The 11,777-nt window shown below is 57.1% G+C and overlaps 1 protein-coding gene and 1 long non-coding RNA gene across 2 annotated transcripts in view; one reads left to right on the top strand and one right to left on the bottom strand.

Annotated features, from left to right (window-relative positions):
- The window catches only part of DDX49 (DEAD-box helicase 49), an 11,856-nt gene extending 8,900 nt beyond the window's left edge, over positions 1-2,956 (top strand). Inside the window, exons 10-13 of the mRNA XM_044456018.1 lie at positions 707-781; positions 1,214-1,302; positions 1,530-1,601; positions 2,076-2,956. Coding sequence (XP_044311953.1) covers positions 707-781; positions 1,214-1,302; positions 1,530-1,601; positions 2,076-2,252 — 413 coding nt within the window. The 3' untranslated portion in view covers positions 2,253-2,956. The remainder of the gene's footprint in view (positions 1-706; positions 782-1,213; positions 1,303-1,529; positions 1,602-2,075) is intronic.
- A 4,791-nt stretch (positions 2,957-7,747) lies between these two features.
- LOC123036608 lies at positions 7,748-11,559 on the bottom strand. The gene is made up of 2 exons (XR_006417168.1): positions 10,427-11,559; positions 7,748-9,746 (listed from the first exon to the last, which is right to left on the bottom strand). It is a non-coding gene; the product is annotated as an uncharacterized LOC123036608 (long non-coding RNA).
- Between the last annotated feature and the right edge of the window lie 218 nt (positions 11,560-11,777).

Below are 11,777 nucleotides of genomic sequence, written 5' to 3'. Positions count from 1 at the left end.
GCAGGCCTTCATAGAACCGGTCAACTTCAGCCTCTTCAGCACCAGTGGTTGGGGCACAGACTTGGACTCCTGCGATGCTGAATGGTTTGCCTTGGATTCGAACCGAGATCATTCTGTCATTTTGGAGATTGTATCCCAGTACTGCTTTTCCTACTCTTTTATTGACTATGAAGGCTGCTCCACTTCTTCTGAGGGATTCTTGCCCACAGTAGTATACCTGATGGTCATCTGAATTAAATTCATCCATTCCTGTGTTCTTTCGGCTCTGACCCAGTCGCTTCACTCTTCCTGGCGCTACTAGTACTAGCCCTCCGCTCTTCCCTAGTAGCGCATTGGACACCTTCCGACCTGAGGGACTCATCTTCCAGCGTCATCTCTTTTTGTCTTTTGGGGCTGTCCATGGGGTTTCATGGCAAGGGTACTGGAGTGGGTTGCCATTTCCTTCTCTGGTGGATCAAGTTTTGCCAGAGCTCTGCTATGGCCTGTCCATCTTGGGTGCCCCTGCATGGCATAAGCTCATTGCTTCATTGTGCCACACAAGCCCCTTCACCACAGCAAGGCAATGATCCATGAAGGGGGAGGTGGTTCCTCTGCCTGTGAAAACCTTGTTCTGCCCCTGAACCCGTGGCCACTTGGCTCCGGGGAGGGGGTCCTTTGAGGGGAAGGAGGAGCCGCACCTTCATGTTTTCCTTGCTCTACTCACCAGGCCGGCATGGCGTTGCCCTCACGCTGGTGACGCAGTATGACATCCACCTGGTCCATGCGATTGAGGAGCAGATCGGTAAGTGGGGAGCGGGAGGTGGGGCTGCAGGCACGCGCACACCTCCCTCTGGTGCGTACGGCAGACTCTGGCTGCTATGCGCTTGCCTGAGTTTTCCAGCCTTTGCACAGCGGATATCTGAAACATAGTGTGGGTTAGCTAGCTTTGCATTTAAGTGTTTCTGTTTGGAAGCACACGGGGCTTTCATACATTTCTCACCTGGAGAGGATCCCGGACGGTTAAGATAGCCACCTGCATGTGTGCAGACCTACCACAAAGGTGGAGGCACAGGTGTAGCAGGAGATGCTTTTCATCTCCAGCTCGGCCTGAGCCAGGTGGAACAGAAGGGCCATGAGGTCCAATAAGACGAATGTTGCGTTTTTGGGGGTTGGTTGGAGCTGAGAGACCTGCAGAACGGTAGTTCGAAACCGCAAGATCCCGTTTGCCCTGCAGGGATGAAACTTCAGGAGTTTTCCGTGGAGGAACGAGCCGTGCTGGAGATCCTCACACAAGTGAACGTCGTTCGACGAGAGTGTGAGATTGTGAGTGCTGTGCGGGCGGGAAGGAGGGGGGGCCACAGAGGGCTGGGAAGAACTGGCCCCAGGCCTCCCACTGGATGGACAGGCGGCAGGGCTTGAGCCTGGAACTCCCCCATCCCACGGTCAGCTTTGCTTGGTCCCTCGCCCCCGGGACTCTCTCCTTGCTTGGCAGGGGCAGGAGTGTGTTACTGATGGAAGCTTAGCGGAGTTTTTTCTCTCCCCCCTGCCAGAGGCTGGAGGCAACCGATTTTGACGAGAAGAAGGAAATCAACAAGCGGAAGCAGATGATCCTGGAGGGAAAGGTATGCCCGTTTCCGCTGAGCTGTGCAATTGGCCCTTCAGATCGCCTTGTCCTGCCCGTCAGGACAGGGCTGGAGATGGCCCGCGGCCCCGATCCCTAGCTGTGGCCCTCTACAGCCAAGGTGCACGAGAGATGCTCCCCACGGTGGCCCAGTGGGGAGCCGAGCCCTGAGCTGCCGCCTCACCATGCAGGCCTGATCCAGACCCGGCTGGGCTCCTCCCTCACCTTTCCTGGTCAGGGATGAAAGAGAACCGCTGCCAGAGCCGATGGCCTGAGGAAGGTTCCTCGAGGTCCTGGCTCACCCGGGCCCGCTCTCCCATGCGCAAGCACGGCCCTTGCTAACGCGCAAGTCCGGCTGGGGAGGGCGGGCTGGTGCGGGAAGGAAGCTCAAGTGGGGCAGCCGGTCAGGGCGGGGGCTCTGCCTGCCTGCGGGTGTCCCAGCATCTCTTCCCCGCCCCCCTTCCCCCCTCGGCAGGATCCAGACCTGGAGGCCCAACGCAAGGCTGAGCTGGCCAGGATCAAGAAGAAGAACGTCGCATTCCGCAGCCGGGTCCAGCAGGCGCTGCAGGAGCAGCAGCAGCAGCAGCTGCAGCGCAAACGGCAGAAGCAGGCGCGGCGGCGGCAGAAGCAGGGTGTGGTGGCAGCCAAGTGACCCAGAGCGCCCCCCCACGGCCTGGGGGCAAGAGACACTTGCAGGGGCAGGGCAGAAGGCCGCCATCCCGCCCCGCTCCAGCCGGGATTCCCTCCCAGCCGGAGAGGAGAGGAGCCCTGCAGAAGCCCTGTGGGGCGAGGGCATTTTCTCGTCTTCCCAACAAGCTCAGGGGAACCGAGGCCCGAGCGATCCCCGCAGTGTGGGGCAGGTGGGGAAGTGCATGTGGGGGGCCCGGCGTTTTCAGGTGCGCTCTGGCCGGCTCGGTCAGCCTTTCCCTGCAGTCCCCGGACCAGCTGGACTTGGGGTGGCATCCACTTATCCAGAGGTTACCGGGTTGATCGACACGCTGCCTTCTTCAAGACCTCTGTGGTCGGTTGTGCTGCGGTGGGTGAAGGGCTGTGTGCGTGTCCCTTAATCCCCCAGGACAGGTTCTGTGTGGGTTGCTCTGGACCCCGGAGACGCTGCCGTCTCCAAGCAGCATCTGCCCAAGGTCGCCTGCCTTGGCTGGTTGTCGCCACCCTTAAAGCTTCCCCGAACCAGCCGAGCCATCTAGCCGAGCCCTCTTGCATAGGGCCAGCTCTGTCAAGACCCCTATGCCACCCGACCCTTGGCAGCGCCAGAAAGTGGGTGAGCAGGTGCACATGGGATGAAAGCACTGCAGCATGTGCCTTCAATAAATTCTCCACTGAAGTGGGAAAAAGACCGATGTTCCAGCCGTCGCTCCGTCTGTACCATTCTTCCAGTGCAGCCGAGATTCTCTTCTGCAGCAGGAGAAGCGCTGCTCCGCCATCTCAAAGGCACACTCTTGGCGCAAAGGTTCAGGGTTGCGGTCCAATGACAAAAGGCAGGGTAAAGAATTCCCGGCATGGCTGGTTTTTCTGGGCACTCGTGTTGATGTGGATGATTAATTCCCAGGCTATGCACCAGTACAGACTTCGGTGCTCTCACAGAATCCGCATCAAGACAAAACTCCCTGATGCATCCTTGGTTTTCTCCCAAGCTCAGAGACTTCTTCAAAGGAGAGGAAATGCTTTTCCGGGCTCACCTGCCTCACTGTGGGCTAGAAGAGCAGAGGAATGTTTCTTAATTTTCTTTTCCTTCCACAAAGCTGATAGAAATTGATGTTTGTTCAGATATTTTGGCTTTCCTTAAGACACAGATGAGCAATTTGCAGCCTGGCTTTCCCAGCTAATCTGAGAAAACGCGTCAGTTTCCCCTGTTCATACCAGCAGGGAAATGTGAGTGTGGCTTGCAATGGGTGGACAAAACTTTTGCCTTGCCGCCCTTGGGATTTTCCCGCAGCGGTGACGGGCGTATTCCCACTGTTGGCTCAAGATAACTTGAGGGGAGGGCAGGCTTTAAGCTTGCCCCTCCCATTTACCCAGTTCCCGCTCTTTGTAGGAAATGGTGGTTTGACCCAGTGCGGCTGCTGCCGCATCCCCACGCACCCATGTCCAGATCTCGGGCAAGGAGCGGGGACTTAAACCCGTGTCTGTTAGGAGGGGTAATTGTGTGTGTGAACATATGGATCTGGGCACCCGCTTTTGCTGTGAAATAAGCCTCTAGTCCTCATGCCTTTGAAGAGAAGCACTGCAAGGTCTCTTCTTTTCCCAGGGAGCAGAGGGGGCCGGCAGGGGAGCGGGAGGGATGTTGCGAGATAACCAAGGTTGAGTTTGGATGCCGGGAAGCACTTCCTGACTTTCAGGACCCCGAGGGTGTGGACTGGGCTTCCCCGGGAGGTGGGTGAGGCCCCATCGGTGCGGGTGTTCAAGGACAGGCTGGACACGCACATGGTGGGCATGTCGTGAGCGGAGCCGGCTGGAGCCTGGGGTCAGACTAGATGGCCCGGGGGACCCCTTCTGGCTCGCTACATCTCTCTAAGCAGACAGCTCCACAGCTGAGCTCGGTTCCCTTGTAAATACTGTCCTTGCTTCCCGGATCCCAGAGTCCCCGCTCTGATCTTGCTCATGCTCGGTGCACGCCTGCCTGCCGTTGCGGGGATTGAAGCAACGCCACCCGGCCAGCTGTGTGCATCTTCCTCCGGACCCGCGTTCTGTTCTGCGGCTGGAGTCGTGGGAAGCCCGCTGTGCCCTGGCTCCCGCGTGCGCCCCAGTACGGGGTGTGGCCGGGAGATGCACGGCCGAGCATATTAATGCGGGCCTGCCGTCTCCGCATCAAGAGACCGCCCTTGATCGGGGCCTCGGAGGTGGAAGGGCGGACTCCTCCCGGGTTGCATGCACAAGCGCACGTTCCCTGCGCACGGAGAAGTTCGGCCGGCACCTGCCACTCACTCGGTGCACCATCCGCTCCTCGCAGATGCTGCCTGCGCTCAGCAGAGGTACTCGAGGTGCTTTGGTTGCCATGGACACGGTTCCCAAGGTAGCATCTCAGCCCGCACGTGTCTCCCCCCCCCCCCGATGTGCACCACCCCATTTTTGCTGCAGAGAAGACTGAGCGTGCAGCAGCGTGCCTGTTAAAGCAGAGGAAGGGTCGCACCGCTGGTTGAGCGCGGGAGACTCGTGCGCGGGCAAGGGAGGGCGCCGCCACCACTCCGACATCACACGGGTGCTGATGCTTCCCCTGCCTCTAGCCACTTCTGGGTGCCCATTTTCCTTCCACCTTCTGAAAACCTGACTAGCGTGGCTGCTTCCTTAAACTCATGAGGGCTAGCGGCTTGCTTTTGTAAATTCAACACATGACTAGTCCTAACTTTAGGAATAGTCCTAGTCCTGACTAGGCCTTATGCTAATAAAAGATATACTTGGGAATGTGTGGCTAAGTACAGGCCTCCAGTGGTGCCTAGAAGCAGCCGAGCAAATGGAAAAGTGTCGACGGACTAGCGAACACGGCCAAATGTGGGCGGCTTCTTTTGCCAAGTCCCGTCTGGCAAGGGAAGCGGCTCAGCTGCCATGCTCAGGACTGCCACGGGTCCCCCCCTCCCTCCCTCCTGTCGGCCTTTGTCCCCGAGCCGGCTGCAGCTTGCTTCGGGGGACAAGCCTCACAAGACTCTCTCTCCAAAACATCAGAACCCAAATGGGTTCTGGGAAGATCTGGGGCAAACCAAAGGAAGGACTTCCGCCCACTGCACAGAATAGAAATTAAGCGGAGTAAAATCCACCCATCCCTTCATAAATGGGATGTGATCCTACAAAAGCCCCGGCAGTGAGAAACGGGCAGGATTTGCCCTTCCCTGCCACCCTGACCCATGGATGCGCTGTGGAGATTTTGCCCATGTGCAGCGGTGCTCTTCCCTGGGCAGCGTGGACAGAGCAGGTCAGTGGCCACGAGGGGGCGGCGCGCCTCCCGGTCCCATTCCCGGACCGGCTGCCTGGAAAAGGGTCAGGCCGATCAGCCCCGCAGAGCTGCTGGCCGCGCTCCATCCTGCTCCCCTCTTTCTCCAGCCTGGGAACAGCGCCCGCCCATGTCTTAAAGATGCCGGATGGCGGGCACCTGCTCTTCAAAGTGGGAGCAGACAAATTAACACTGGAGCCCTGTGAGGGAGGCACACGGCCCGAACTTGCCGAGCTGCCAGAAGAAGGGGCCTGGAACCTTCTCAGCATCCCAGGATGCTCCTCTTCCTCGGAAGCAGTGCACTAGGCTGACCCAGTCTCGGGATTCCTACTGGGAAGGGTCTCCCAGACTCTGGGAGAGGGGCCACCTGCCCTGGCCTAGCCCCGCCTTTGAATGCAGAGGTTCCCTGGGGCTTCCAGGATTGGAGACAGGTGACAGGGGAGCTGCCACAACTCTCTGTCCGAGATGCTGCTGCCGATCAGAGTGGGGAACATTGGGCCGGCTAGGCAGACCTGCTTCTCACACTGCTGCCAGAGTGCCCCAGCTCCCGGCTCAAGCAGTTGTCCCTGTAGCCCAAACTGGGGGCTCTCCTGAAAAGGAAGCTGCCTTGTGGTTGGAACACGAGACTTGGTTTCCTTTAAAACATCCTGGGTCCTTCCTTGGGCTTATTTCAAAAGGACACCCACGTCTGCTCACACTGACATTGGGAATGCTCTATTGCAGCCTGCCTCACCCCGGTAGCCTCTGTGTGGGCTGGGGATGATGAGCGTTGTAGTCCAGCCCTTCTCAGGTCGCTGCTTTGGGGAGGCTGAAGTAACAGGAAGAGACATCTTACAGAGGATGAGCAGCAAAATGGTTCCTGATGCGTTTGCTGCAACTGATGCCAACAGTCTTGAAAGGTGCAGTTTAAATTATCCAGAGGCGCTCGAGATTAAAAGGTTTGGGCGCCAACACGACTTCGTGGCTAAGCGTGGCTGCCAGGAAGTCCTGCAGTCCAAATTGCGCCAGCTTTTCTGATGCTCTTTATTAGATTTCTTTGGCACATCACTGCTGTTTTGGCCCCCAAATGCATCCCCATCTCCTCGCTGCAGCCAGAAGGAACGGACATCTCCAAAGGAGCTGAGCAGACAGCCCTGGGGGGAGGCTGGCTCCAAAGACCTTCCCGATTCTGCCCCACATTTTCTGGCAGGGGGAACACAAGGGAACGTAAGAAAAACCCTCCAGGAAGGAGTCCGGTGTTGGGTCACACCGTGGCCAAGCAGCTGCTGCTGGAAACCCCCAAGCAGGACCCCCAGCCCATGTTCCCCAGCAATGGGGCGTGACCCATAGCGATCAGACCCGGGAGCCACAGACAGCCCTGTCCTCGGTGAATGTGCCCGGACGCCTCCCAGAGCCCTCCTCGTGTGGCAGTGAGTTCTGCAGCTTTTCCACCATGTGAAAGCCCTTCCCGTCCTCAGAGCGGCATCTTCCATCAGTTTCTGGGATGCTCATACTCTGATTCGGGTGCCAGGCAAGACAAGCCTTTGTTCTGGCGCAGCACTAATTTTGGGATCTCTGTACAATATGCTCAAGTCTTGAGGATGCCTTGCTGGACAGGAGCAAACCCCGCCAGCCCTGTGCCGGCCTCACGTGAGACAGAAATAATCCAAACTGCATCGGGTTAGACATGGGACGGGTCAGCTGTTCTGCCACACTGGCATCCACACGCTCCCCATATCCATGCTGATGCTCCTCCTTGCCTGGCCAGATGGACAGGCCGCCGTTGTCCTTGGCTTGCACGGTGGCGTCTGCTCTGCGAAAGCGTGAACGCGAGTCGGCAGGACGTGGAGAGGACATCTGGACCCCCTCAGCTCGCCAGCTGGGAGGCCTATACAGGTCTTGCGCCTCGTCTTCGGCTAACGTTCCTCATCCCTGCCGGGGGACAAAGATCTTTGCTGCTCGGCTTTCGCTGCACGCATGAAGCTCAGCACGCCCCTGGGAGCGCAGGCAGCCTGTGCCACTCCAGGCCATTACTTCCCCGGGCAGAAATGGCCCAGATGGACCTGAATTAACAGCAGGGAGCGAGAGGGGGAGGACGGGGATGCCTTGGCGGTGATCAACTGCTCCGTCTAGCTAAGCCCAGGATGGAGAGTGCGGGATGGTGCAGAACAGAAGCCTTCCTTTTCTCCTTCTCTGCATATAGCATGGCTCACTTACACAACTCATTGCCACTGGCTGGGTGGTTTATTGGTTTTTACAGTTGCGCTTGCAAATAAATTAGAAAACCCCTGAGCCCAGGCTGGCCGCATCCCCCGTTGAAGGCTGACAGTGAACGAGGAAAAAGCAGTAACGGGGAAGTCTGCATGCTACAGACATGGTTCGGCTTGGCACGCTTGGCTCTTGTACATTCGCTCGTGTGAGGGTGCGCAGGGGTCCCAAGACTGCTGCGTCCTTCCCCTCACCCCAATAGCCCATGCTTTCCCAGCTTTTGCGTGGGTGTCCCCAGCGCTCATTCCAAGGGGCAGAAGTGTCTCTCATGAAGCGATTTACTGATGGCCAGAGCTCTAGGCTAAGGCAAGCTGGTATTTTTGCTCACCATTTTGACAGAGGGCACGTTACAAATACTTTAAATAAACCGGAGAGGGGATAAGCACACTTCTTTCTCCAGCAGGTTGGGTGGATTTTGCCCCCGCCAAGCAGCGGGGCTCGGTGACCCCGTTTTGAGGAGATGCACGGCAGGCTGGGAACATGCCGGCAACTGTGCTTTGGAAAGGATGGCATGGGAGTGGAATAGGTTCGGGCTTTGCTTGTGCGGACCCCAAAAGAATACAAAATGGCTCTGCTGGAAAAAAGCTGTTAAACAAGCGTTTGCGTGGCTCCGCTGTATTGTGGGGACTTTCAAAGCAGGGAGCAGGAGGTGATGGGGTTTTAAGGTTTTAAGGGGGAGGGTTTTAAGCTTTGGCAGTGGCTCCGGGTGATGCTTGGGGCACCCCTCTAGCTGTCCAAGGTCACAGCGTGGCAACCGCAGGCCTGATGGATTGCCAGCAATAAGCAGCCGAGTTAATTAAAACGCAGCCGGTTGGCTGAGTGGCGTTTGGGCTGAGTTGATTTAGGGTTCTGTTGTCCCCCAGCAAGTGCCAACCCCCCCCCCCCCAGGTCAGCCGCACATCTAACACACATGCCTCATCTTCCTGAAGAGCTTGGAAAGATTCACTGGCTGGCAAGGGCAGGACACCAACAGAAAGAAGCTTGGCTTCTTTCATCCTGCAAGGAAACATGCGGATGGCGATTCCACAGGCAGCTCCTGACAGGGGGAGCTCCTCCACCCCACTTTATTTCAGTTTTTGAATAAGGCTACACCACCTCCCTCTGGGCTGGGTGAGAAACGGCTGGCGGCGAGGAAGGCCGAACGCCCGCCAAGCCTAGCTCCCAAACCAAGCCGCTGGCAAGTAACGCAGCCGAAATCTGGGATTGCGGTGAATGTTCTCCAGTGCTTCACCCAAAGAGGAAAATCCGCTTCTTTTCTAGCCGGCTGATGCCTTGGCTTGGCTCATCTTGGAGGGTTTCGAGCAGCTGGGCAAAAGATGCCCTTCTTTGAAAGAGGATACCCTGCCCAGGGCTGGCAACGAGGCTTGGCATGGGTGGAAACATGCTGGGGACACACACCCCAGCAGGGGCACACTGGCAGGAGCCCCAGATGCGTAGCTCTTGACCCCATGGCCACCTGTTGCAGCAAAGCAGCTGACCTTTTCCAGTGAGCAAACCCATTAATGCCAGTCGGAGTCGAGTTTGTCCTGGGCATGGCACTTTTCAGTGGCTTAGATGAGGGCTGAAGGGAATTTGCAGAGGACAGAAAATACAGCAGGAGTGGCTCACATCTCAGATCAGAATATCATTCAAAATGGCTGAGAGACCGAACGACAGACGGAGTCCAAATGAGCAGAATGACACACAGCAAAAGGTTGCACTTAGTCCATTAAAATATGCAGGCTTCGGACAAAAGACGGCGTGGCTTGGAGATGGCAGCCCATCGCGAGCCCAGTGAGACCAGCTGGGGCCACTGCGGTTTTAGCCCGCTTTTCTAGAGTCACAGTTTTCAGGTCATGAGGCCTAATGGTTCCACTTTTCCCTGCAGCGATCCAACCTCACCCCGAGCAAGATGCCCAGCTCTGACATTTCAGGATAAGCCAGAGCAGGTTTTGAGAAGGATACAGAAAAGAGGACCTGGAAAGGAGTGAAGGAACTAGGTATGTTTAACGAGGCTTCCCCTTCCCCTTCCCTCCTCCTGGGTGACTGTGATATGATCGGCTGCGGCTTTTTTCTGCCTGCTGAGTTTCTCCATCAATAATTGAGTGCTTCGCATTCTCTGCAGATCCCCTCCCTGCCTCTCTGTGCTGCAGTTGCCAGAATCTCTTCTGAAGCGCTGCTGGGGAAGTCCCGCAGCTTCACCTTTGCCCCCACAAAACTGTCACCGTCACGTGGCGGGGAGGGAGACGGGAGCAAGAACATGTGCTTCCCGCTTTGCCGGGGATGAGCTGCATGCTCAGAAAAAGCCTCCATGGGAAAGCAGAGGCACAACCCTGACCCCCTTTGCCTGGGGCGCATGGTGTCAGAGCGTTTTTCCCTCCCCAGCGAAGAGTTCCTTTCTGCCAAAATTATCTCCTTGCTTGCAAGGGGATGGGGGAGCAAGAGGGAAATTGTGGGGTTCACATTCAGCGTGCGTGTGACGGCCGCTGCTTTTGAACCGTGGGCTGTGGCATTGCCAGTTGGTTGCCTGTGGTTGGCAAGCCCAGCTGGGTTCAGACCACAGTTCAGCAACCAATGCTTATTAATGCAAAGATGAAAGGAACAGATGGATATTCTCTGGGGGGGGGGAGAGAGAGAGAGAGAGAGAGAGAACTCACATAGGTACGAAGGATGAGGCAAAGTGATTGGCCGAAACACTTGGAAGGACACGCGTTGTCCAACCGTCTTCTAGAACAGCCTTCCCCAACGTGGTGCCCTCTGGACTTGTTGGCGTGCACCTCCCATCATTGGCTGGGAATGATGGGACCTGGAGTCAACACCACGGCAGGCTGTTATGGCAGACTGCGCTGGGAGAGATCGAGCAGGCAGCTCGTGGTGAAGGAAAGCTGGCGTGCCAAGCTGTCATTGCTTTTGTCTTATTAAATCCGCCATCCAAAATTCATCGGGGTGCTTTTGCACAATCCACAGGTCCAGCTGCCTCTGTTCCACAAGGGGAAGCCTCCAGCTCTTCCGACAGCTCAAGGGGCGGGGAAAGACCAGGGGGCACGGCCAGCCCCAGCCGCTGCCTCCCCCCCGGCTTTGCACAAAACCATACGACGCGTGAGTTGTTTGCAAAATCGATGTGACAATCGCCACTAGCTCCGCAGTTGTTTCTGGGGCTAATTTGGAGAAAGAAACGTGTCGCTGTACATCAGCTGTGGCCAGCCCAAAGGAACCTCCGTTCTGGGGGGCGGCGTCCCTCACTCCTGGATGTGGGAGGTGAGCCACCGTGGGACCCCGGCCAGCCAGGCACGAGCTTTGCGGAGGCAACTGAAGGGAGGCCGCTGAGCTGGACAGGTGCTGGGCTCTTCGTCTCTCCTTACCTCCCAAGTCGAGAGGGCAGGAACTTTACAACAAAAGCCGAGGTCCACCTGGCCAAGGTATGCCCGGATGGTTCTGCTGGCACCACTGCAGCCTCCTTTTCCCCTGGGAGCTGGTGTCTCTGGATGCGTTGCTCCAGCTCCGGCGCCACTTCAAGCATCCTTCCACGCACAAAGCACGAAACACTCCTGTGCTGCATTTCCACTGGCTCCAAACCTCTTCTTGGGTCATTGGTGCAGAGACGGTCTCTTTGCAGGGAGAAAAACCTCGCTGGAATTGTGCTCGTGACCCGCCCGGCTCACACGCCTGTACACGCTTTTAGGAGAATGCCTAAAAGTGCTTTTAAGAGTGCGTTCTCTTTCCCTCTCTAAGCAGGAGAGGGGGCATTTCTGCATTTAGTGCTAATTAATTGCATCCTGGCAGGATGCCAGATTGGCAGCTGGTTCACACTCCCCCCCCACCCCATGGAGACAGACTGTTTTCTCCAACATTCACGCCCCCCCCTTCCCTCCCCGCCTTATACACCAAAGGCCACATTCACAGATTTGTCTAACCCACTAAAACAAAGTCACTGCTTGCTTTGAAAGAACAGAGAGTGGAAGGGGCACAGCACTGGAGTGAGGGAGAAAAAGAGAAAATTACAAAGGC

This window comes from Varanus komodoensis, unplaced genomic scaffold, assembly GCF_004798865.1.
Source record: "Varanus komodoensis strain SLA01 unplaced genomic scaffold, ASM479886v1 scaffold80, whole genome shotgun sequence".
In the NCBI taxonomy this organism is placed as follows: domain Eukaryota; kingdom Metazoa; phylum Chordata; class Lepidosauria; order Squamata; family Varanidae; genus Varanus; species Varanus komodoensis.
Note: the sequence above shows the minus strand (reverse complement) of the source record. Positions and strands in the feature narration are given on the sequence as shown.